General features: G+C 40.0%; 1 protein-coding gene across 1 annotated transcript in view; it reads left to right on the top strand.

Moving 5' to 3' along the window:
* ca10a (carbonic anhydrase Xa) overlaps positions 1-27,657 on the top strand; it is a 239,153-nt gene that overhangs the window by 203,406 nt on the left and 8,090 nt on the right. The window contains exons 4-6 of the mRNA XM_053414542.1: positions 715-900; positions 16,358-16,453; positions 24,212-24,284. Of these exons, the coding sequence (XP_053270517.1) occupies positions 715-900; positions 16,358-16,453; positions 24,212-24,284 (355 nt within the window). The remainder of the gene's footprint in view (positions 1-714; positions 901-16,357; positions 16,454-24,211; positions 24,285-27,657) is intronic.

Raw genomic sequence — 27,657 nt, 5'->3', positions numbered from 1 at the left:
TACTAACAGCAACAGCACATACTTTTTGGAAGGACTGTAAAAGCCGTCCTTTATCACATTTAAGTAACATAATATATTAATCAGACTGAGGAAATCAGAGCATAATGTGTAATGTTTGTGGTTATCTTCAAGCCACACCCCAAGAACTTTCCGTGTGGTACAAGAAAATAAAACTCCCCGTGCTGGAAGGTGCAGTGTTATAACTGAGCACGATCTAGGCATCAAGTGAGTTTAGTGAGCTGGTTGCTTAGTTAGTCAGCAAGATCACTCAAAAACTATCCAATAATTTTTCTTCCACTCTCCTTAACAATTCAAGACAAAACCTGTTTTGATATTTTCCCCAATGTCCAGGGAATTCTTCATGGATCCTACCGGCCTGTTTATTGGAATGATATCTATAAGTGTGTAATTTAGTGGGGCTTGATGTAAGTGAATGGGACAGTTAGGCCTAAGCAGAGGTACGTGCTATACTGAGTGCCGTACTAGTTCGCTTTAAAATTGGAACGTATTATTAATAAAATGTGACGTTGCTCAATTCACCACACTTTGCCACAGTTTTTTTTGCTACAGCCTCACTGACTCTGGTTAGGCCTTTGGTGGCTAATGTTAGCAAAACCGATCCTTCCATGTAACATACATTTCTGAGACAGTTTTCTGATATCATGAGACGACTAGTACAGCTATGTTAAGCCTCCTTCATGTGTACTTTCTCAGGTGGGAGGGACGATGTACAACACGGGCCGCCATGTCTCTCTGCGCCTGGACAAGGAGCATCTGGTCAACATCTCTGGGGGTCCGATGACGTACAGCCATCGCCTGGAGGAGATCCGGCTACACTTTGGCAGCGAGGATGGTCAGGGCTCTGAACACCTGCTGAATGGACAAGCCTTCTCTGGAGAGGTGAGAGTGTTTGCATGTGTGCTCGACCGTGTGTGGGCCTTAAATGAAATGGAATTTTGCGGAAATTCTAATACAACTGGCCGAGATAACGACAGTACGCAGAAAGTTGAGGCCTGTACAGGTCAGTAAAGAGGCCAGACATGCTGGTAATCACTTTATTTACCTCACAGCAGCAGCTTTGCCATTATGAGTTTCTCTCAGACCACATTTTTCAAACTTGACAAGGTGAAAATGGAAGTACCTTATTTAGTGCTGTTGACTGCAAATGGACATCTCCACGGTTATAGATATAAACTCTGGGGTAGTAAAAAGAGTTCTTATATTTACAGCATTTCAGCATAGCAGTAATATAAATTGTATCATTCATGTTGAGTACCATTGAAAACTAACAGGATCCCCATTTGAATGCTATAAATTAGGGGTTGAATATGTTTTTTCAAGGCCAATAGTGATACTGACTGTTGGTAGCCAAGGAGACCGATACTCAATAGTTGGGCATGAGGTTCATTTGCAGTGAAAATGAAAATCTTGGTGTCAAAATGTATTAAAGGGGAGGGGTGCTAAGTTGAAGAAAAAGCACTAATACTCTTAGTTTGACGTAGACTTCAGTGGTGATACCTTGAGACCAAATGGTGGTGAATGCAATGAGAAGTGGCTGCACCATAGCTGAAGTAGGTGAATTTAAAGGGATAGTTCACCCAGAAATGAAAATGCACTCATTATCTACTCACTCCAATGATGTTTGAGTCCACAAAACACGTTAGGAGTCTCAGGGGTAAACAGTGCTGGAGCTGAATCCAATACAATTGTATTGTGTTTGAATATCCTACTTCTACTTCCCCATTCGGTACTGTATCTCCTATTACACCATTGATTTTTGTTTCTCCTTCTTCTTCGTTCTGTCTAGTGGTTCATGTGTCTTGGAGTGTAAATCATAGTTGTCTAGGCCACATTAAAATCTTTTGTCCAATCCTATTTCCCTCCTGAGCATACTCCAAATTCGAGTGGTAAATACTATTTGCAGGCTCAGTTCGTCCACTCCATGCTTTGCAATAATATAAGCATTAATTTGCCTCACCATTATAATATTCTGTGTCCTTTTATGTTCTCTGTTTTGGTCTCCACTAACACCTGAAAAAAAAGGTCAGGCTCTATAGCTGCTAAATGCTCCACGATGTCCAATAGCCAGTTGATTACTTCGTCTCTCTGTTGTTCGGTTCAATGAGGAAGATACCTCATGCTATTTTACTGCAACTGTGGTTGATGAAAGTGGTGAAACAGAACCAGTGCCATATAATTGTCCTGCAAAGGTTCATCATGACAAGCAACTTTACATTTCATAAATTAATTTGATCCATCGTTCATATACAATTAATCCAGCTTTAAGGCATGAACCAGTAATTATTCACACAATGATTCTTTCTGACTGGCTATTATGCTTGGACACTAAATTGACATTGCATCAGCCCATTGGCTGAGATTGTGGATTCTTGCTCTTGTTATTGTTATCAAGTTGACACTTATTTCAAGCAGTTTCAAGAGATGACACTTATTAGGTTTTAAGTTATGATCTAGTTACTGTCAAAACTCTGTACCCCACAATGTACATCTATTGCCAAGACACAGTTTGCAATGGACATTAGCTGTGGAGTTTCTTTTATGTATTCCAGTGAATCACGTCTGCCCCTATCATGCAGAGCAAGCTTTCAAAGGACTGTGCATGACTGTGGTACACTTATTATAGGCTAACTTTACCCGGCTGAGTTGGAATTCGTTTATTATCCCCCCATAGATAAGCTCCCAAGTTTTTAATGAACTATATAAATCCGGTAATATGGTATTTTTGGTTTTCCAAGATAAATATTATATGATTTCACCAAGTGATCTGATTTTTCAAGTCTGTGGTTGCTGGGGGAGGGACATGTCAACTCATGGTCTTTTTTCCTATTGAACCTTTTGACGGCTGTAGATTTTGATAAGGTGGGTTTTTTTCTGCCGTTTTCACTGTAGCATCTAATCTCACAGCATCATCACACACATTTTAAAGAGCCCTGGGAGTCACGCTTTCTTCTGTTGTCGTTAATTGAGGATTGACAAACAGCTTTTTGGTGCAGTACTGCCTCTAATATAAGTAACACATTACCTACTACCAGTGGCGGCTGGTGAAAATTATTCTAGGTGGGGCTGTAGGTGCCAGAAGCTTTCGGTAACTATCCCAATAAAAGAACCCAAACCAAAAGATACCATTGTTTTAGGGATAAACAATAATTATTTAATTGCCCTTTAAAAACAACAGTTTGACAGATAATGACAATGATATGAGATGTATATTAGTGAATACTCTTAATACAAAATTCAAGTTCTTGAGAGACATTTACAAGTGGTTGATGATTAAAAATAACTATATACAAAGAAAAACTGTCTCATAGGAACATAAAATGTACCAATTGGATTACATATATTAGTGAATACTCTTAGTACAAATTACAATATCATTGTATATTATTGTAATATTTACAGGTGGATGATTAAAGTTAACTATATACAGTTAGCATTAGCTGTAAGGTGGAATCAGGGTCAGCTATGGCATGATAGAAGCAAGAGCGGCAGACAACGTTACTCACCCCGCTGGTGCGCGCTACCGCACTCGTCTTCCCCGGTGGAGCGACTCCACGCTGTAAGCCAGTCTGGCAATGTGACAAGGTGTCTCAGTCAAGTGTGCCGACCAAGGTCCCGGAACGAAACAACAGCGCCAGGGAGACGCGAGTAAGAGTGGGCTGCTGCCTTAAATAGGGGCTGACAGCGCCCCCAGTGGCAGGGAGGGCACCCGCATCTGGCCACACTAGGATACTTAAAGCTTGGGGCGATATTTTTAGCGCCCCAAGCTTATCAAATTTGATGACGCTCATTGGCTAATTTACCCGTTGCTATGTGTTTTTTTGCCTCAGCAACAGCCTACCATTGGCTGAGCTGCTGCAGTGCTGGGGCGACTTTCCCAGCGCCCCAGGAGGGAGGAGAAATGACCATGGACACAAATTATCCCCTAACTAATGGTTTATATTATATGTATGACTGGTTCTTGATGATTCAAAACATATTTATTTGTAGAATAAGCAGTACTTAAATTATTATTTTGAAAAAAATAAAAAAAAATCACTTTCAATCAGGTGGGGCGGCGCCCTAGCGCCCCCTATTGGCCAGCCGCCACTGCCTACTACCATGTGCCAGTAAAATCAAGGGAAAATATATTTCTTAAGACGGGATGATTGTGACTAATAACTATTTGAAATATTTAAAAGCATGACAACTTTGTAACCATGTAATTGAAAAGGATTTAAAAAATGCTAGCATTAAATGTCATAAACAAATGTTTTTTATAGAATCCTCCACTGTTGTGTTCTCATGTGTCGGTTTGTCAGTTACCACAGGGAACTGACAACAATGCACTGAGGTAACTTTAGTCAGTAACAGGAGCTGCAGGCCCTTGCACAAAACTCAGTGATAAACTTTTAAAATGCAAATTATTTCTCTAGACGTGAACTTAAATTATAGCAGGACCAGTGGGTACACCAACAAATAAATACATTTATAAATCAGTGTGCTCATTACTGGGGTGGCAGGGAAATCATTAATTGAAATCATCGCTCCCCACAGAAATATATCCTGTCGGAGTGAGGCTTTTGTCCATCTGCAAGCAAGATTTAGTCAAATGAACTGAATGTTTGAATATTTGTTAAATTGAAATAGTTTTTTCTAAAGGCAATAGCTTCAATTGGTCCTTGACGGGTGAATACCTTAAATTTACATTTCAAGTACCGTTTGATTTTGAAAAGCTACTTCACATCTTAATGAGTCAGCATTTGCTCCAGTCTGCAAAGAATCCTGTGACACTCCAAATGAGTTTCCACATGATGGCAGCAATTTGCAATTTGCTTTTCAGCCGACAATGAGGTGTCTCTGAGATGGCAGTTAAGCATTTAACTCTTGTTCCCGCACACATCTTATGTGCATGAATATACACACACACACATACACACACACTGTTGCGCTGTGCTATTTTAAAAGTTTGAGAAGTGAAACAATTAGCTTCCCTGGCTTTGAAATCATAAGTCACTCACGCCACTGAATTCCACTGCTGCCATCTTATGAATAACCAGTTTGTGTTGGCAACAAAATAATTGCAGTCTTGACAAGCAAATTTATTATAATTAATGACAATCATTTATTTTCCCCTCAGCGTCTGAGAGCTGATATTCAAATCATTATAAAAACAGTGTTTACTGCATCCTCCAGGGTGGAAAGAGTTGAAACCCATATGCGCACACGCACACTCAATCACACACATATATCACGGCTCCTACTGGGGATACATGCTTTACTTCACCCCTGCCGTCAGGCCCTGATTTGCCCTTTGTGGGTAAACACTGTGTTTGAGGAGCCGTTCAGAGCCAAGTGGAGAAGCTCAGAGGAGATTTGCTGCCGATATGTGAAATGTGATGCCACGTGATGCCACGTTGAGTGAGTGCAATATTTCACGTACAACGATTTTAAACATTTTTTATCCTGCAAAGAATGTTTTCCTCTGTAGCTTTGTTGCTAGGCGACGGCTTTAACGGCAGGGCAAGCTGGTGACGCAATAAGAAGACTAGAGCGTCTCATTTCTGTTCGGTAGCGTAGACTGGGTCCTCCGCAGGGTGCGGCTGCTGATTTGAAACACAGCTATAGCACAACAATTCAGTGACAAACCACCATTTACACCTATGGGCAATTTAGATTCATCAATTAAGCTACGTGTCTTCGGACGGTGGAAGGAAGTAAGAGTACCCGGAGACAACCCACAGACACAAGTAGAACATTCCAACTCCATACAGACCTGAACCTCGGTTTGTACCCAGAATCTGGCTGTGAGGCGACAGTGTTAACCTCAAAGTGTCTAACTATATAGTCAACTAAATAACCCCCAACCCCCCAGTGAAGTGGCAGGCACTTTGTACAGCCTTATTGGCACTTCCTGTATCCATCCTTTTGCTAGAAAACCCCGGCAGTGGAAGCATAGAAACTCTGGCTCAAGTAAAACAGATAAGAGAATTAGAACAAATGTAAGATATCTATGGAAAGTAAATTCAATGTGAGCAATACAAATAAAGCTCACATACTCGAAAAAAAAATGATTAACTATGAGTATGTTGTAGGGAAAGAATTATGCTACCATTAATGTGTTTGCGTGTATGTGCATATGGGTGTGAAAACAGGGGGAAACCTGAAGTATTAAATGTCAGTGAGAGTTATTAGATTTACCAGCTTATACTGCTGCTCACAACACTTCTTCATTGTTCAGTCTGTTTGACAAATACATGCATTAGAACTGGATATAGGTGACCAGGCAGGATGCAGGAGGAAGGAATGGAGATAAGCGGGCTGACACTCAAGCTGTCTCTCTTCCACTTTTCCAGACTTTTGGGGGAGAACAGCCCGAGTCTTTTAACTTCTTTTCTCATACTGGATTTACACTTCATTTCAGATTTCCCTTTTGATGCGTAATGTATAAAAGATTTTAATCAAAAGAGTCTAGGAATATGCGCCGCAGTAGTTTCATAAATGTATTTTATCGGTACATTGGAGACTTTAAGAGGAAGAACAAACTAAATATTTACTTAAAAATGAACAGAAGCAGTGAAATAATTCCAAACATGTATATAAATGATGTAAAGGGCCGATATTGTGTAAAATACATTTTCTGGACTTTTACTATCCATAATTACGAGAAGTGGGTCAGTAGGGACCCTCAAAGTATGAAAACAGTCATACTTCACTCAGTCCATTCTAAGAAATATGTTATTGAAACGTCTTGTTTCATATTTCCTCCCCTGTATGACTCACATGAGATAGCACTGGTCACCCAGCCCCACCCAGCAGGTACCAGTCCAGCCTCCGAGCCCACCACCCCCGCTCCCCACCCCTCCACACTGAACGCGACACTAAGCAGACTTGTTGCTAAGCTAGCAGCTTGTTAGCTACCACAGACTAACCACAACAAACATCACTGAAGAAACACTGCAGCATGGAGGGACGCAATGAAGAGAATTCTGAGAATTCCACCTCAGAATGCAAAATCAGCCTGTTTTGTCTGCAGCTCCAGAGAGAGGCAGACGAGAGGTCATGGAAATACAAACTGCAGCAGTTTTTTTTTACTTTAAACCACTGATCATCTTAGGGGAACCAATACCTGAAATTAAATCCCAGAATGGTGTAAAATATGGGGCCTTTAATGATACCACTCACTTCAGACTGGTTAGTTTTAACTCCATATTCTGTCCGTATTTATGGGGACAATTTTTGTCATGATTAACCTTGCAGGTTTTCCAGCAGTTAATATTTTATTTATGTAATACATTACACTCTACATAGCACTGTATCACATTTTGCACCTTATACAACATGAGATATAATCCACAGTTGTTGCTGACTGGCTGGTTGGTTGGTTAGTTGGTTGGTTGTGGAACTTCTAGTTCCAACATCTGGCACCAAATCAAGGGCACATACTTGGTTGACAACATGTGGTTGAAACTGTTGTCAAGACTTTACATGAGGATTTTGAGTAGTGTTTTGTTTTTTCAGCAGAATAACTGACACCACAGCTCCAACAGACTGATAGTGGTATCAATGGTAGGGCTTCCGAACTGTGGGGAAAACAAGGCCAGGGCAGGTTCTTGTTTGGTTTTGTAACATCCCATTCCCCTTTGCCATGTTCTCCTTGCTCAAACAACTGTTTCTAAGTGAAATGGCAACTAGAAAACATCCTCCTCAATTCTCCGCCACCTCCCCAGACAGCTCACCCCGGTCTTTGATCCAGCCAGAGCTGTGACTTCAAGGCCCAATAGGATGTTTCATAATCAAAAATGCAGAAAATTCTCTCACTCTCTCCCCCTCTCTCTGACAACCTCTCGCCCCCATCTGCAGATGAGTGGTGGCTGTGCATGTCCTTGAAACGTGAACAAAGAGAGAAATATTCAAACTTTTTAAGGCAAAGCATCCCTCTGCAATGGCAGCCTGTGGGAGGATGCAGGGAGGGGGGTTGTGTGTGTGTGGGGGTGTGGGTGTGTGTATGTGTGCGTCTGTGTGGGTGCATTACCCTCTAGAGCTGTTGTCTTTAAATCACCACTGAATTTCTCCATTAATTGAGAGTTTTTCTCTGCTTGCTTGTCACTCATGCTCGATACGTGTGTGTTTGAGTGTGTGTGTGTGTTTGTGTAGTTAGGGTGTGTGCGTGCGTGTGTGTGTGTTTACAGATGCACCTCTGTTGTATGCAGGTCTCTGTGTGAGAGATAGAAATTGATGTACTGTGTTTTCAATGGGTTGCTCCTTCTCTACAAAACATTCCAGTACTTGAAAGTTAAATTATGCAGCTTGTGTGTGTGTGTGTGTGTGTGTGTGTGTGTGTGTGTGTGTGTGGCCAGCTCAGCGCTGCTCCCCTAGAGCTGCTATGTGGTCTAATCTGAAAATGAAACACCTTGGTCTTTTAATAAGTGCTAAAATATTCAAAATATTATTCCAACACCAGGGTTGACTCGCCTTTTAGACACCCAGAGAACACTCTACCATGCCATTATTCTCTGATTGAAAAATAGAGCGGTGTTTGATCAGAAATGCTTTTTATAAGTCAATCTTACTTACACTGATACAGAAAATGTTGATACCGATGTGTTTATGTCAATATCTCATTCACTTTAATCCGACAACCTTCCACAAAACATATCATGCATAATGTGAAATGGCGGAACAAGCACATGGGAGAAGATTGCCCTCAAGTCTTTGTTTGAGAAAGGTTCTGTCAGAAGCAGCGCTCAGAAAACTAAACTCTGACTGAAAACTTAACATAAAAATGAGGGAGAAACTACAAATAATGAATTTACATGGATCAAAGAAGTAAAGGAACCCCAGTTTCCTGGCTCTTAGTCATGTGTTTGACCCTTCATCTCACCCCCAACATGCTCTGTAAGTAGACTTAACTCCTCTTTTTACTACCTCACCTGACTTCATACAAGCTGTCTGGCAAAAAGGCTTTCTGGCATTAAAGCTTTCCTGTAGAAAGCCTTGAAGGCAGACGTCTCCCATGTGCGCAATGCAGGATGCCCGGGTTAAAGGACCATTCTGCTGAATGATTTAGCAGTTAGAGAACGGTCGGCAGGATAGTAAAGTGTACCAGAAGTGTTTAGATTGATTTCCCTACTTCCAGGCAGCCACTGCGTTGTGTTCACTTCAGCAGACTGTGGCTCCACAGAGTGGAAACATAGGTGATCCATCACGGAGAAGCATTAATCTGCTTTTTTTCCTTCGTCAAAGTTATGTTGAACTAAGGTCACTGAGGAGCTAATAAGAATACACTTGGTATATTTAGGAACCAAGCAATCGGGAACTTACTCTCACACATCAACGTAAATGCAACATCAACTGTTTACCTTCTAATAGTGACAATCTGGCAATCAAATGTACCTTATCATTGAATTTTTTTCCCTTGACTTGTAAGAATACTCACCTTACAATGAAATAAAAATGTTATGTTAATACTACATTTTTTTTGTAATGAACAACATTATCCCCAGTTCAGGTCAGACAATGGAACCTTAAAATGTGTGTCATGACTGCAGGTTTCAGGTCATCTATCTTTAGTCAGTATAATGGGTCTTTAGAAAACTTTTAAGATGGAAAAGCAATGAGAGATCTAAAGATGGCTCCTGTTTTGAGTTTAAGCTTCAACCTGGAAAATTGCAAATTTAGCGGAATGGATAAAACCCAGTTGTTACCAGGCTATGCTTAGGCACAGTGGTGTGACCCTAAATGCTATTTTACAGAAAGGTGAAATCATGTTTGAACTACTGGTCTTTGTGGACATTGGGAATCACTGAGGTCTTTAGAATTCATTATTTGGGGATCATACAATTTAACTTCCAACCTCTGACAAACATTGTATCTTAGAACCCAACTCTTAGCTTTTTAGGATAATGTTGACATTGATGGATGTCTTTTGCTCATTGGTTAAACCATTCAAAACCTTTTGGAACAAAGCAGCCATCATATCAGTTCTGAACTGGTCAATATCAATATCTAATATTTAATAGTTTTTTTAATATGTAATTTACTGCTACTAAGGGTCACACAAACCCTCAAAAGTTAGCATTGGAGATCACCACCATTATTTTCATTACACCCAGCTTCTCCCGGCTGTAGGATTCCTTCAGTGTCATTGAGGAGGTTTTTATCAGAAGATACATTTTCTAACTAAATAAAGCAGTTTCACAATAAAATAGGTCCAATATTATATCTTATAACTTAAGATCCATATATTCAAACACCAAAATCCTTGATCCGGTTAAAATAGATTGTTAGAAACAACAAAGATCTAAAAGTGTAGCATAAAATGTGATTTAAAATTGGATAAAAAAAAATCTGTGTTGTCCGTATCTGCCTAACAACCATAAGACGCCTTTGACAGGCGACCAAATAGAACAGACTATTACTTTGAATAAAAATACTGATCTATTTAGGTTTAAATATTGCTGGAGACATAATGTAAGGGCATACCTTAACAAAATAACACATGTTTTAATACCTTCCTCTAGATCAAATTAACCAGCCCATGAGACAATTCATATTCATATTTGATTGATTATTACAAAAAAAAACACAGAATTTTCTTTGGGGGAAAGCAATTTTGTCTGCAATAAAAGAAAATAACATGGACCTTAACGCTGTCCTTCAGGATGCTCCCTTCTTGCTACATACCTGTCAGGTCATTGTCGAGATGAATGAAATTCACAGGTAGCTGTTATGTGTCAGTGCAGAGAAGAATCATGGTGGTTGTGAGTCAAGAAAAGTGTGTTTTGTTTTCCAAGAGAAATGGACAAACTATAAAGAGAAGCCACTGTGTCCCAATTACCAATCTCAAGCCTCATTACAGCTTGCAACATGCAGCTAAACTTGATGATAACTGGTATAAGGATAGTTCTGGGTGCTCATCCAGCTGCTTTCACAAAACCAAGTCCTGACAGAGGCAATGTTACAGAGGCCAGGCTTTGACTCAAGATATTGAATAACATTGAAGGTATCCACAGGAATTGTCCTCCAATGACCAAAGCAAACCCCTCCTGACTTAGTGTGTGGGATATCTTCTGAGTTTGATACAAGGGAGAACTGCTGTCTTTGCCAGACAAGCATGGCACTACTAAAGTTGAGGATTTGTTTTAAACAAGTTGCTCTGGCAATGCAACAAGCATCATGATCATCATCATCACGACCACATCAAGTCAGAACAAGTAGAAGCAGTTCCAGCCCCTGTGTATGGACAGATAAGTAAAGTTTATAGTAACAGGATAATATATTTGTGATGTTTCCTTTTTATTCATTAACAAATAACAGTTAAAACAAAATGAACAAACAGAAATAGAGACAAATACATGTACAAAATATAGGAAATAAAATATGTGTGATAACTGATAATGGCCAGCGAAGGATGCATTAAAATGGAAATGGCCTCGATAGCAAAATGGGTTCGGCCACTCCTAATCTATATTAGAGTTAGAGATATACATTTTATACAGTACTTTCTATTCTTTCATTTTCCCTTACTCATGTTTTGCACTACAGAAAATGATTGAAAAGCAATCACTGAGTGGCTGCTAACTCCATCTCCTTCTTTACCCGTTATCACCTATTCTTTACCTCCTCTGAAGAAACTATTCGATGATGGACCAAAAAACTGGAAATATGCTGCGTTCAAAGAATGTTTGTGCAAGCAGAAGCAGAATGACAATAGCAATAACGGATGTTGTGTTAAAAAAGTTAGCCCTAACAAACCGAAGGAGACAGCGCTCTTTGCCGCAGACAGGATCCAGCTGTATTTGTTACAACTCTTGTCAAGTGTATCAGAAGGATTCGCCATAGGCAGCTGCTCAAAACATTACAAAGCCCCATCAATCACAGACACACAGCTCATATGTCCCCTTTCAAACACAGTCACACACACGAAAAATCACATCCAGCTACTATCGCTGGTCACAGAGCTCTCCATTAGGAGAGCGCGTTCCGATTCCTTTTGTCTTCGATTTATCATTAATCTCTATTAAATGGCACATTAATCCCTATTAAATAGCACATTTTGCCTACATCTTCATTGTGTGATGCTTGTGGTAGATCTTCAATTAAAAACACATCACTACATTTACAAATAAACACTCTATAAACAAAGCTAACTTAATTTGAGATTATGAACGATTAGCAGAGTCGTGTCAACCCAGATGATGGATACAAAGATGATGGTTTCTATAGCTTTGGCTGTCTTCCATTATCCAGTAAAACATCTGAATAAAACCAGGTACGCCATGTGCATAACCAGAGTGGGACTGGTGCTGTAGCAGACCTCGTCCATTTGTTTGTTTTATGGATCAACAGTGCAGTTAATCTGAAGGAGGAAGGACAGATGGCTGGGAATTGAGATTAAGAGAGTCATTTCGAATTCCGGTGCTTTTAAACCCCCTCTCACCGTTAATGTTGAACACCTCTCTTCCGCTATCGACTTGCTGCCTTCATATTTCCCTGCCCCACGGGCCAGGCCGGCCATTATGCCATAAAGAGACTGTCATGCCCACCCCCCTCTCCAACACACATACACAAATACACACTCATGCACACACACACAGTCCTGAGAGCACTGACCAGCCAAGCCGTAGTGACCCTTTACACTCAGTTCAGCTTTGTCTCAAACCGCTCAAACTCAATGGTGCTTCACACCTGGAAATGTGTCAGTAGCCTTCTGGTGAGATGTTGCTCTTTTGAGGCTTTTCCACCATACAAATCATTAAATTCCAATGGAAAGAACCAATGACCATTGTGCAAAATATTCAGGCAGAAAATGTGTCATTTCTGTTGGTGACCTTCACTTTTGGTTGTTTGAAAGACATGGGGGAATTTCAGATACAGTAACCCAGTGGGATAATTCAAGTCTTTACAGAATTTTAAGTAAAATTTAGTACCTATTGATAAAACAGCAAAATGAAGACTACTGAGTGGGAACAGGATGTTAGGGCTGCACCTTTCAGCTGGGTAGAGGTGTTACTGTATCAGGCAGTTAGTGTCCATCTGTTTGAAGAGAGGGACACTGTGATAAATGATGCAGTGCTGCCGGACAACAAGCGGTAGCTCTTCTCCTCTGCCCTTTCCTCAACTGTTTCTCTATCTAATTACAATCTCTATTTTCTCTATAACTCTTTCTCTATGAATCTCCCTCTTCTTCGTCTCTATTTGGCCGACGTTCTCACTTTATTATGGACCACACTGGCCTTTTATTGCGGAGTGCAGCAAACTTTGTGCAGTTTGTCATTGAGGGAGTGTGGATGAGTTCTTTTGGCAGCCTCTGCCACTCTCACCTAAAAATCTAATCAGATCAGCGCGGCGCCCTAATCACTTCCTCTCTCGCCCTGATTGCATTTATAGACGTTCTGTCGCTCTGCGCTCCCCCAATCGAGCATTTCATAATTACTCTCCTCTTACATTTGTTTATTTATATCCGCCAGTACAGTATGTGCCGAGTGTTTTGCCAATGAGCGAGGATGAGAAGTTTATGAAGGTGACGAGAGAAAGACTGAGGGGCCTTTGGGATAGATCTGAAAATCATTACCCTACTTTTCTGCTCAAAAAATGTGAGCTTTACTACCTTTATATTCATAGTGGCTCTTCGTGTAAATTACCATAAAACATATAGTACTTTAGCCAAAAGGCGATAGGTATGAATCGTTAGATCTTTCAGTAATATAGTTAAGTTTTGACAATTTAAGTCATGACCAGTGGCAAGTACTTTTCTTTTTTTTTACTAAAAGTCAGGACTCTGGAAGAGCGCTGTAGTTATACTTTTTCAACCGTACAGACAGGGAAATCTGTTTACCTATTTATTTTTGTCTTGTTTATCCAACAGATCTCTTACTCCAAATCTACTTTGAGCTATTCGTGTTTTGAAAGTAGTTCTATGTCTGGTTTTAAAGGTAGAGCTTGGCTCTAATAGGATAATATGAGTTTAAGACAAACTTTTACATTTTTGAAACATAACAAACATTGGGCTGGCCCACCTTAGATTGACTGACACCAGGTTTGTGGTATCTCGGTAGCCTGTAAACTGTAATCTCTCTTATTTACACTTTTTTCAGTGCTTTAATAAACTTTTAATAGCTATAAAAATATTTACCTATAAAAGAGCTTGGCAATGTATTTCTGCAACTCTTCTCTCTGTAGCTCTGAGAGCATGGCATTTTTTCACGAGTCAGGCAAACAGATGAGAGGGTCAGGGCCTCTCTTCCATTTGGTTGAAGAGCATGACCAGGATAGCCACAGGTGACAGATTGTGCTTACCACCGTCTCTTGGTAAGATTCCTTGGGAAATGCAAATAGTAATCATGAGTCAGCGTTTAAATGACCTGAAAATACAGTGCAAATCTGACTAAAATGCTGCATAGAAGTAGAAAAATGTTATTCAAATATTTAAAATGCTGTTTAGAGATATGACAAAACATAAAGCAAATTCTAAGTAAATACTTGGGGAAACCACATCCTGCGAGGTATGACAGGCTGTGCTGGGGCCATGGATGAGTCACTGTGGGGCTGCATTGCTGTGACATCACAAAGTTACACAAACTGTGACAACTTGTTCTAAGCACAGTCTCTGAAGAGAGGCTGTGGGCATTTCTACATAAATTAAGCATTTGGATTTATTACCTGAATTATAATCAGAACATTTACATTTTACAATATGAGTCCTTAGGTGTGAGTAAGTTAATATCAATATCGAAGGACCTGTGTGGGAGATCTCACCTACAGTATGTGACACATAGTGGGTAGCTGTGGCTCGGGAGGTTAGGCGGGTCTTCCATGAAACCAAAAGGTTGGCAGTTCAATCCCAGTCTACCCCATTCAACGTGGCTAAGTGTCCTTGTACAAGACACAGAACCCAAAAGTCCCACTGAAGACTGGGCCAGCAGCAAAGTAAAGCACACAGATACAGTGTGAATGGGTTAATATCAAAACTGTTCTGTAAAATGCTTTGCGTGGTCAAGATTAGAAAAGTGCAATATAAATATAGGACAGGTTCCATTTAGTGTGCAAATTCCAAGGGGTTCATACCTTTGGCTGCTAAATGTGTCTTGGGTATCTAGATGCGTTTTTAATTAAGTTAATCCACAAAAGACCTGTTTTTCAGGGCTGATTCAGAGTCCAGTGTCAATGTGAGGAAAAGGGAAGTACAGAAGATAATTATTAGGCTCAAATTAAGTCTGTCCATAGCTCCAGAAACTCCCATCAGTATGGGCGCCTATATTAAAGGGCAGAAAACTTGAAAATGGCACGTCCAAGTGCATTAAGAAAATCATCCGTATGGTAAAGGAAAACAAATTTATGACTGCTCAGCAAATCAAGAATGATCTAGTCAGATTCCACAATACTTTATGTACAGAACCCTAGTGGATTTACCACAAGATGTAAACCCCTGGTATACATCTAAAAGAGAAAGTCCAGGCTAGACACCAAGGAAAGTGTCTGGAGTTTTGGAACAGATTTCTATTGACTGATAAAGTAAAAGTCAACCTCTACCAACATTGGAGAGAAAATTGGGAAGAAAAACAATTTACCCCCCTGACCCCAAGATGTCAAACACGGCAGTGGTTCTGTTATGTCTTGTTTGTGTATCGTAGCCACTGGAACTAGCAAACTGAGATCATTATTTCCCGAAGAAAGCAACAGAATGAATCAAGAGCTATACAGGAGGATTCTCTATGGTCATATTTATTAAATCTGTCAAAACTCATGGGACAACATTTTGTCATTCAGGAGGAACTTCCTGAAAATCACTTTAAAACCACTTGTGCTGCTTGGAAATGGAGCAGTTCCTCCTGCCCACGTCCAAACATCATTAAAATGCAAGAAATATTTAACAGCCGTAGTGGATGAAGCAGCTGTGTCAGGGAAACGTTAACCTCATGCCGGGAGATGGTTTATACAGTCTCACCTCAGCCTGTTAGAGCCGGATGGCCTTGGATAAGACGATGACAGCTCCCTGCCTTTTATATCCCTTATTACTTCTATCCACATCTACACTGAGTATTAAAATGTTCTGAACACCAGCGCTTCTTATTAAACTGAGCGTGAATCCATGGAACAGATTTGATCCGACATCGATTTCCCCCTTTAAAAACATCTGACACGGTGCGGTAGGGTGGAGGGGTTTAACAGAATGAGAGATTATTGACTAAAGGCAACCGGATATGGATTTTATACAAGTGTGTTTAACTCTGATATATTTATTTTGTCCTCACTGTGGAGATCAGCCTTGCTTTCTTACTATCATAGCATTTATAAGCCCAAATAAATTGTGATTTCTTTTCATTCAATTTCTCTGCATGTCTTTTCTATGTTTCAGGTTCAACTGATCCACTACAATCATGAGCTGTACACAAACTATACAGAAGCTGCTAAAAGCCCCAATGGACTGGTCATAGTGTCCATATTCATGAAGGTAAGTCTCAAATATGTTTGATAACTGCCTGTCTGCCAATGTGCTGTTTTCACTCAAAATAATTACATTTTATGTTGACATGCCCAAGTGGCTGACATGACGACATTTAGAAATAGTGGAAATCCAGAATACTGACTCTCACATTTATTTTTTATTTTTTACATTCCTCAACACGTTAGGAATTTGAGCTACAAAGATCTGGTTTAGTCAGCGTTGAAGCATTACAAGATGGCTACATCATATAAAAAGGATTGAACATGTGGAGCAAAATAAAGAAGGGCTTGACATTATGTTAAATGCAATTTGACTTGTCTTGTCATTTACAAAAAGAACAGGTATTACCATAACCCACACAGTGACTGTATCGTTGTTTTGACATGTCCAACATGAGAAATGGAAGCGGAAAGACAATTCCGACATCATTCATTTTATTACTGTGACATGTCAAAATTTCTTTTAAAAAAGACTTGTACCAGTGACACATTTTATACATCAGTATATTTTCACTATTTTATAATAATAACTTATTCAAAGTCTCACCCTCCCCTGGCCATGCCATGAATTGTTAATGAATAAGGAAAAAATTACATCAAATAAAAATTTGGTGTGACCACCTTCTACTTTTTAAAGACCAAATTGTATTGGTACAAGTTCACAAAGGTTGTCAAGGTACTTAGCAGCTAGGTTCCTGCAGACTTCTTGGAGAACTTACAGATCATAGACAGATACTGGGGAGTCTGTGTGGGCCACATGTTATGTTGTTCTAGCTCTTGGTCTTCTTACCTGAGGATAGTTTTTAATGACTGGCTGTATGACTCTCTAAATAATGACCTGAGCCTCTAAAAAAGCTTTGATGATATTAAATACACATACAGTGCCTTGCATAAGTATTCACCCCCTTTGGACTTTTCTACATTTTGTCATGGTATAACCACAGATTAAAATTTATTTCATCGTGAGTTTATGTAATGGACCAACACAAAATAGTGCATCATTTGGAAGTGGGGGGAAATATTACATGGATTTCACAATTATTTACAAATAAAAATCTGAAAAGTGTTGAGTGCATATGTATTCACCCCCTTTACTGTGAAACCCCTAACAAAGATCTGGTGCGACCAATTGCATTCACAAGTCATATTTGCAAGTCACATAATTAGTAAATAGGGTCCACCTGTCTGCAATTTAATCTCAGTATAAATACACCTGTTCTGTGACGGACTCAGAGTTTGTTGGAGATCATTACTGAACAAACAGTATCATGAAGACCAAGGAGCTCACCAAACAGGTCAGGGATAAAGTTGTGGAGAAATATGAAGCAGGGTTAGGTTATAAAAAAATATCCAGAGCTTTGAACATCTCTCTGAGCACCATAAAATCCATCATAAGAAAATGGAAAGAATATGGCACAACCGCAAACCTACCAAGAGGAGGCCGTCCACCCAAACTGAAGAGTCGGACAAGGAGAAAATTAATCAGAGAAGCAACCAGGAGGCCCATGGTTACTCTGGAGGAGTTGCAGAGATCCACAGCTGAGGTGGGAGAATCTGTCCACAGGACAACTATTAGTCGTCTACTCCACAAATCTGGCCTTTATGGAAGAGTGGCAAGAAGAAGGCCATTGTTGAAAGGGATCCATAAAAAATCCCGTTTGGAGTTTGCCAGAAGCCATGTGGGAGACACAGCAAACATGTGGAAGAAGGTGCTCTGGTCAGATGAGACCAAAATTGAACTTTTTGGCCTCAATGCAAAACGCTATGTGTGGCGAAAACCCAACACTGCCCATCACTCTGAGCACACCATCCCAACAGTGAAACATGGTGGTGGTAGCATCATGCTGTGGGGATGCTTCTCTTCAGCAGGTACAGGGAAACTGGTCAGAATAGAGGGAAAGATGGATGGAGCCAAATACAGGGAAATCCTTGAAGAAAATCTGATGCAGTCTGCAAAAGACTTGAGACTGGGGTGGAGGTTCATCTTCCAGCAGGACACTGACCCTAAACATACAGCCAGAGCTACAAAGGAATGGTTTGGATTAAAGAATGTTAATGTCTTAAAATGGCCCAGTCAAAGCCCAGACCTCAATCCAATAGAGAATCTATGGCAAGACTTGAAGATTGCGGTTCACAGACGGTCTCCATCCAATCTGACTGAGCTTCATCTTTTTTGCCAAGAAGAATGGACAAACCTTTCCATCTCTAGATGTGCAAAGCTGGTAGAGACATACCCCAAAAGACTTGCAGCTGTAATTGCAGCGAAAGGGGGTTCTACCAAGTATTGACACAGGGGGGTGAATACTTATGCACCCAACAGATGTCAACTTTTTTGTTCTCATTATTGTTTGTGTCACAATAAAATTTATTTTGCACCTCCAAAGTACTATGCATGTTTTGTTGATCAAACGGGAAAAAGTTTATTTAAGTCTATTTGAATTCCAGTTAGTAACAGTACATAATGGGAAAAAGTCCAAGGGGGGTGAATACTTATGCAAGGCACTGTATCAGACAGAAGAAACAGACAGGTTCCGAAAATGTATATTCAATCATGGAGAAGGCCAATCTCTGAGTGTTTATTTACTCAATCAATCATTCAATCAATTTGTCTGTACAGCCCATATTCACTTATCACAATTGTTCTCATGGGCTTAAAAAAGGGGCAACATCCTCTGCTCCTTAACCAAAAAGGAAAAGTCAGCTCTAACGTGATTGTCTCAAAGACTCATCGCACAGCAGATTAATGACATGATGAAGGACACTACAAGAAGGATCTGGTGTTTCTCTGTGGCCCTCTATTAAACAACAGATATAACAAGTGTTGCCAAACTTCTGTAGCATTACAACCTTTTTTCTGTTTGGGATCTGTGCTGATTTTAATACGAATGAGAAGTTCCTGTCTTTGCAAGTCATGCATGGATCCAAAGTGAGGATTTGTTTGAGCAAGTTATTTTGTCTAAAGCCAGCTGTGAGTAGCATTATCATCACTACCGTCTGACATCAGATGCCTTGCAGAAGAAAGAAAGTTCCATCTGCCGCATTAGAGAGGTTAGTGAGTTGTGTTAAATTATTTATTTTAGCTTGCGAAAGATGTTTTAAAAATTTTATTGGGCCTTGATGGGAAAAAGGTTCCCCACATTATTCAGTTTTCTTTGCCAGAACAGTCAATGTATGTCGGGCTACAACAGTTAAGATGAATTTAGATTCTTTGCAAATAGCCTCAATCAATCTTAAATGTGTACAGTGTGTCACAGAACAAGTTTAAACAGTTCACAGGTCGCAAAGGGACGTTTCTAAGTAGCCTCACTTATCCTGAAGAAAAACTGTATATGACTGAGCCAAAACATGCATCTATGCAAAATGCCAGTATCTAAAGGGAGGTTAAAAAATTCAGAAATTGTTCAGGGCGGTTGATGAATATGATAATCGAATGTTACCGTATGGATTTTGGTGTTTCTACTGAACAAATTTGTCAAAATATGTTCATTTTCAACATAATTGTTTTTGGGGTGGATTCATCACACTGGAATATGAAGCCACATATTGGTTAAAGAACTCAGTCGGAGGTGAAATTTTGTTTCTGCATGATGGTCGCAGGGCTCCCACTCCGTCACTCTGCTGCTCAGCCTGCACATTTCCCACAAACAATTAGCAATCCAATTATCCTGCTATGCAAAACAATGTGCTCCTTGGCTTTATGTCAGAGCTGAGCAGCAGCGCTAGGGTGGTGGCAGCCCTCCCATGTCTCTTTGCTGTGTATGAGAGGTTTCCTTCTTGAATGAGAAGAGGCTCAGAGATCCGAGCGCTAGCCAACGTCCTCAGCACTGTGAACAAAAAGGCTGAGAAGTTTAGCTGCTAACTCCTGATTAGTTCCCCAAAGTCAAAGGGAACATCCTTTAGTGTTGAAGAGCCAGAGGAGACGCTGACCCAGGTCAACCCTCCTCGATTCTCCCTTCTAGCCAGCAGGAGAGTGCGTAGGAGGGGAAATCCATTCATTGCTTAGGTGCTGTTACATCTGTCAAACACAAAGGACGAAGTTTGTAAAGGGGTTTCCGAAGGCAAGAAAATTTAGAAAATAAAGTTTGGGTCATTAGTAAGAGTTGTTTCAAGGCTACTAGCATGTTAAGCCGGTCTGAATATGAGAATCTGCGCTAGATATCTGGTAGAGAAGCCTGTGTAAAAACCTGATGGTCAAACAAGTTAAATTAACAACTAGAGGGTAAATGACATCCAATCTAATCTGTTCTATTGATTCATATTTGATTCACTTCAAATTTTTGGAAACCTGAAAATAATATAGTCAGCTGTTTTAGTTAGTGTACCCTGAATTAAGTGTTACACAAATTCAGTAGCTGTGGTGTGGTTATTATGTTCTCAACTACACTTGGATTTGAACTGCTTCTCACCTCTGGCGAGCTTCTTATCTGTCCCAGCAGAAGGTGAGGCTACTTGGTATCATAGAACCTTATGCCATACCAGAAAATAAATCTATAGTATGTAAAATAATCATGAAACTGTTTTTTTTTCAGAAGGAATACAAATTTAAAAAAAAACTCTGGAAGCAGTGTCTTGCAGAGCCTGATGACTTTTTTCATCATCTTTATTATTTTATTTCCTGCTGGTCTCAGGCCAGTAATACTGAACTGAAACCATTGGAGATTCTTTTCAAACAAGCCTTAAAATGTTTTTCTACAGAAAATCATTAAATCAACAACATTGTCACTTTCTGTCTGAATACAACCTGTGCCGTTCACAAAATCTCATTCTGTCTTCAGAAGTACAATTGGTATTTAGGATCATGCACAATGCTGCTCCGCCAGCTTTTTTCAGCTCCCCTCGGAGCAAATGAGCAAAACATCTCGATCTGCTCTAAATTCAGACTTAAACTTCCCTCTGCGGGGGACTGCCTTTGTGCAAGCTGCTCTTTTCATTTATATCCCTCAAACATTGCAATATGCTTCCAGCTGAGCTAAAAATTTGCACAGTATTTCACTCCCCGTGGTTTTAAATTTTTTCTTAAAATGTATTTAATTTTCTTTGTCATGTCGACAATAATTTGACAGTGATTCAGATTTTGAACTGTGCTTTATTGCTATTTTTTGATATATATTGAAGGAATGTGCTAGTATAAGCTGATGTGTACTCGTCTTTTTTTTCTGTATAACTTATAAGTTGTATGTAAATTAATGTTTTAGTATTTGGTGTGTTTTAGCTTTAGCTTGTACCTGCCCAAGGTCCTCAGATGGAAATTAGCTGAAATCTGGCATAAATAATCTATTCTCATTTTGAGATGAATGTTTTTGTGCATTGTCCTTGTTTAAAAAACATAAACAAGAATATATACCCTTGTTTCAGCAACTAAGCACGTTCATGCATGTTTTTTTAAAACATAGGTAAACCTGCTATGACAGGATTTTCATTTCCCTTTGCCAGTAGACACGTTAGATTTCTGTTGTCATGTTCAGGATGGATAATGGGGTTAGTAAACAGTGGAAAGCAGGATGGTGGTCAGTGACTGTATTACAGCGTTTACATTTTTATATCTTTCACTTGACTTCCCCCAGACTCAGCTGACCAACAGACAGAATCTGTTGCTGAGCTGGCAAAAAGTTGTAGAGGCCTTTTTATGGATACATACCAGAAATCAGATCTGCATCAGAAACAGGTTTTAAATCCTAGGTCTTCAGAAGGGGAACATCTTTCTTCCATCTTGTACTTGCCAACTTGTACTATAAGTTTATAAACCAACGCATTGTTGAGTGATTTAGAATCATTTTTGAATTAAAAGTAGTAATAGTGTTTTTGGTCACCAATTTGTAAAATGTATTAAACTATTTAGACTCAACCTTTTTGGAACAGTTCTACCAAAAAGGACCCAACTATGTTGATCTACTTTTTTCACCCCCTTCGAAAAATACATAGAGCACAGCATTCGGTGAAAGTCATTGCAGTAGTTGTTGAAATTACAAACGCAATTTGCATTGCAAATTCAGAGGTAGTGAAATACAAGGAAGACACTTTTGTTCATGCCTGTTTCAGTAATATCCCAATAGATAGCCCATCAAAAAACACAATCACGCTCACATATGTCCACTCACCTGCCACCCACTCACACACCCACCCAGCCGACTGGGTTGGATGAAGTCACTCTCTAGTAATGTGGTGCAGGTAATTATCCACATTTTTGTTCAAAGCAGAAGACCCTTTTTCTTACTTTTCATTGACTCGTGCTTTATAACTCCCCGGCCTAACCACTGTGACTCAAAATGCCAGGAATACCCCCCACCACCTATTCTAGGCATGGAGTCGTGAGGCACGACTTAGGACAGCAGTGGGTGACTGCCGCTCCGTGAGGAAACTGGTGAAAACTAAACTCTCTGTCCACAAAGAGGCATTGGGGTTGGACTTTACAGAGAAGGGAAAGGCCATTTCTCCCAATGAAGCACCCACTTCAATGTTGACTGATGTAACAGCAAGAAACATGTGGATGTTTAAAATGGGTCTCATGGTTATCCTGTGTCTGACCATAAGGCCCTACGGCTGTAGTTCTCTCCCACCTAATGTGAGGACATTCTTGGAATGGAAGAGACCGGATAACTGAATTCCCCTTGGCTGCTTTTCTAGGAAAACAACCAAATAGAAAGAAACAGAAAGTAGGAAAACTAGGCAGCTTGAGTTTCTGGTAGAGCTAAAGTAATTTCAGTTGAAGGGAGAGGAGGACAAGAACAAGCACATCGCTTTTTGCTCACTTTGCCAAAAGACATCTCAATGAGTAGAGTATAGAAGGTAAATCTGTTCCACTTGTTTGCAGCACCAATTAAAGGCCTAGACCAGTGTTAGTACAATTATTTTTTAAAATCCAGCTGTCTCATTAAACTCACTAAACACTTCACCAACAAAAAAATGTAAATGTTAAAAACACCATCTTTGAGGCAGCTGTGGCCCTGGAGATAGAGCGGCTCATCCAATAACCAGAAGGCCGGCAGTTTGATCCCAGTCTCCCCCATTCCCTACCCCTACCCAATCCTGTGCCGAAGAGTACATGGGCAAGATACTGAGTGTGTGTCTGATGTGTCGTAGAGAAATATGACTGTATGAATGTGTGTGGGTGAATGGAAAAACTGTACCGTAAAGCGCATTAAAGCTCTATATAGATCCAGACCATATTTAACTACTCAGCCTTTCCTGACTCCAAATACATCAACACATAATGTACAATCATCCATCTTATTAACTCTCTGAAATATGACTTTAATATCAAGCTTAATGTTCACTTTTATTTCTTTTGGCCCTGTTACATTACTGTGACCCTGGCAGGGGAGAGGCTACATGTAGCTTAAGGGAGAATGGATCCTGGCACGTTCATCTCTGATAGTCTGAAACTTGTTTTGATCCTCTATGAAGTTGCTTTAGAGCAAAAGCACAATGTCTTTGTTTTCTAAAAAGATAGAATATGATTTGTCATGGCAACAGTGTGTGGCTGTGAGCTGTTTCTAATGGTGTCTTGAAAACAGTGGGAGCCTTTGTTTTCCAGAAGGCAAAGCAGCAGTAGAGGAGAGTGTGGGATTTTCTGACTGTGCAAAATACATCAGTGGGTTTAGATGTTTCATGAGCGTTAAATGTGATGGGTAAAAAATACACTGGCATTATCCTTCAGATGCGGGACCAAGTAAATTAAGTTGAGTTTATTTTTCAGTTGTCGGTTTACTACACAATCTTGTTCAAGTGTAACATTAACCCTATTCTTCCTGTCCCTTTCATCCAGATTGCTGAGGCGCCGAACTCGTTCCTGAATCGAATGCTGAACAGAGACACCATCACAAGAATAACATATAAAAGTAAGTGACTATGAAGAAATCGAAATGTCGAAACATCTATACCACTTTTTGTTGTTTACTGTTCAGTAAACCTGTAACTTGGTATTGGGCTGTTAGCTTAGCCTATGTTAATGCTCCTCAAACAGATGTACAATTTACTGTTCTCTCTTTTTATTGTTTGTATGCTGGATGGTGTGTGCAGAGCTTTCCATTAACAGTCTATGGTGCAGAGTGAAGTTAGAAAACTTTGATTTCATCCCACTTGGTTTATCTAAAATTAGTTCATAGTCAATGTTTCTCTTGAAATGAAACTGAATTTTCTATATAACCTTTCGTCTGTTTCATAGCTAATTCAGAGGTCTTTTAAGACATCAACACAATCTTCAGACCCAAGTTCACAACTTTTCAAAACAAAAGCTCTGTAATTCAGCTTCATACATAGCATCGCAGACTGAAAATGAACAATGTGCTTTTACTTTGTATACAAATTGATATGAATGCTGCTGCCTTGAAGGAGATTCGTACCTGCGCCACCGTTGAATGTCTGATAAAATGAAATAAAAAATGTCACATGATCAAGATAATCTAGCAGCGATTTGGACTTGTGGTTTGACCCAGCTTCTGACCACTGCTCTAGTTCATCTGAGGATGTTGAAGAAGACATGTTCAACTCGGGCCACAGAATAAAGGCACACTGCTCCCCCCCCCACCACCCCCACACTGGCTACTGCAGAGCACCCTGTTTATAATTTTTTTTTTAATATTGTGTCCAAATTGCATCAAATTCATCACGTTTGAAGATAATCGGATGAGCGCTTTTTGAGAAAATTAAAGGACAGACAGAAATACAGAAAGTCTGGATATTAGGATACTGCATCTCTCTCAAAACAACCCCATGCTGACTTCTTCAACATGTGAAGACCACAACAACCGTGACCGCTAAGCCTTTCTGAGATATTGTGGGCTATGATTGGAAAAGTGCTGTTTGAGGGAGGACTATACCAAACAGTCAATTGTTCAATAATCAAACAGGTTTTACTTTAACAGACGCTTTGCTTTTTGTCTCTCTCCGAGCATCATTTTTTAATTTCAAAGTGATAGTTCAAGGGATGCTGCAGAACGGGGATGATGAGAGGCCTGCATGAGAACTCTTGATAGCTGGAGGAGGATGTTGGTGAGGAAGCATGCTAGGCAGCAGTCGACAGCCGCTCTCCCGAGGTTTCCCTCTGCCAGCCTGCCATGGTGCAGAAGCAGCAACGGCACAGAGATGGCCTGGGGCTGTCTTGAAAAAAGAGACAAATAATTGGATTAATGGGGGGAGTGGCTGCATAAACACACTGACCCCTTGTGGCAGGGAGGAGTCTCAGAGGCACTGAGCGGCGCAAGAGGCTGCCGGCGAGGGCTGGTGGGGTTGCTCCTCCGGGTCCAGCTGGAGGAGCTGAAGAGGAGCATGGATTCTGACAGCTGTCAAAACTCCCTTAGATACACCATGTCACACCCACTGACACACACACACATAGACACAGAGTCGCACACTGCCCCCTCAAGCTTATGAGTCCTTAAGCACATCCCCTCTCAGCCAATAATGCTGCCTGACTAACTCTTTTTTAAAAGCACATATGTGAACACATCCACACCATCCAAAGAAAATGATTTATCTCAACCACACCATCAAAGATCAGGGATAGATCTGTTCTTCAGCTTTTGTAGGTGGAGGCGTAATAGCATATAGAGCAGAACAGAGAACAGGGATTTGCTCTTCCAGGTTTTTCATAAATTAATATTATTTTGATGAGTACTCTTTACAAGATGCAGTATGCAATATTGATGCAGACCACAATAGAATTTGCATTAAAGTTGCAATGATCCACCACATTGACCCCATCAAAAATACACAGCCCATTTGTCAGCAGAGGCCCAAGAGATGACAAGTTATTGGGAGCATGCTATTCAAGTGTGAAGAGGAGGAGAGAGAGTTGCACTCTGTCTAATTAGAGTCCTGACAGTGGAGACAGTTTAGAGAAAAGAGCTTTTGTGCTGCATCACCAACAGCCCGTCATTCATAGAACAGTAAATGATATGTGAAATAAGAAGTGGGAGAAAACCTTTTGAAAGATGAGCTCAGTGTGTGATGTGGGGGTGTGGGGGGGTTAGATAACTGTGTGCAAGCTAAGCGGAGGATGTAGTCTATTAAGTTCCCCCCCGAAAAAATACTCAGTGTTTAGTGACCAGCATGATTATTGAAATTACTCCTCATCTGCTCCTTTTATTTTTCAAATACACTATATCCTCTATATACTCCCCTCAAAATGTTATGGAGATTTTGATGGAATAATACTGTACCAATCAAACGTAGACATACCACAAGCTACAAGATCGTGAAACATTGCTATATGCTCTTGTAAACGCCACAAGTCTGTATAATAAAAACCGCGCTTGAAAAAAACATGTTTTATTTGCAATGTCAAGGAGAAGTAGTACACTTCCCACAATCCTCAGGTATAATAGCCACGTCTTTGATTGGTGGAGCTCGCTGTTAATTTGAAGATGTTTACCAAAACCATGGAAATCATGTCAGCTACAATTAGATCTAGACTAGCTTGTTAAACTATACTCCATATGAAATACTACACACATACATACGAGATACAAACAAAAATATTGCGACACTATATTAAGAAAAATCACAATGGTAAGTGTAGTTCCTTCACCTTTATCTTTCTTTCTTTTTTCCCAATATGTTTTTTTTTCTCCAAATAAAATGTTCTTATGGTCGTAATTAATTTCATATCTGGTCGTCCTGGTGCCAGGATTAAAAAAGATTTAATGAAATGTCAATGGAGAAAATTTATGTGAAACTTACTGAACACACAACCATTCTAAAACTGGGCAGTCACAGTTATGCTGTATAAAAAAATTGTCAACAGCATCTATTTAATTTTTATATATGTATCTGTGTGTGCGTGTGAGCCAGCCTTGTGACTGGTAATCTGCTGATGCTGTTTCCCTTTAATGTTGTCAACAGCATCGGCAGATTACCAGTCACAAGGCTGGTACACACACGCTCACGAAGATACCACAGATAAGCAGAATGTTCTAATGTCTTCAGTAGTTAGTTCCCTTGTTACTTTGTCTATCTGCTTGTCTGCAGAGTCAGTTAATGATTCTCTGTGGGTTTGTCACGACAAACGTTAAAATAAAGAGTCATTTGATACACTGATAATATAAAGATACTGATCATAGTAGCTTTAATAGAAGTCATATCCTACCTGACATTGTTATTTTTCATTGCACCACTTTACAAATTGCTAGGAAGATAGAACAAAGGTTCTTGAGCATGTGGGGGAATATAAATACCCAGGTTATCTCTCCGTGCATGTGTGTGTCACTACAC

The sequence above is a fragment of the Pleuronectes platessa genome, chromosome 21 (assembly GCF_947347685.1).
Source record: "Pleuronectes platessa chromosome 21, fPlePla1.1, whole genome shotgun sequence".
NCBI lineage: Eukaryota > Metazoa > Chordata > Actinopteri > Pleuronectiformes > Pleuronectidae > Pleuronectes > Pleuronectes platessa.
The sequence above is the reverse complement of the archived record's forward strand: the minus strand, read 5'-3'. Positions and strand labels throughout refer to the sequence as shown.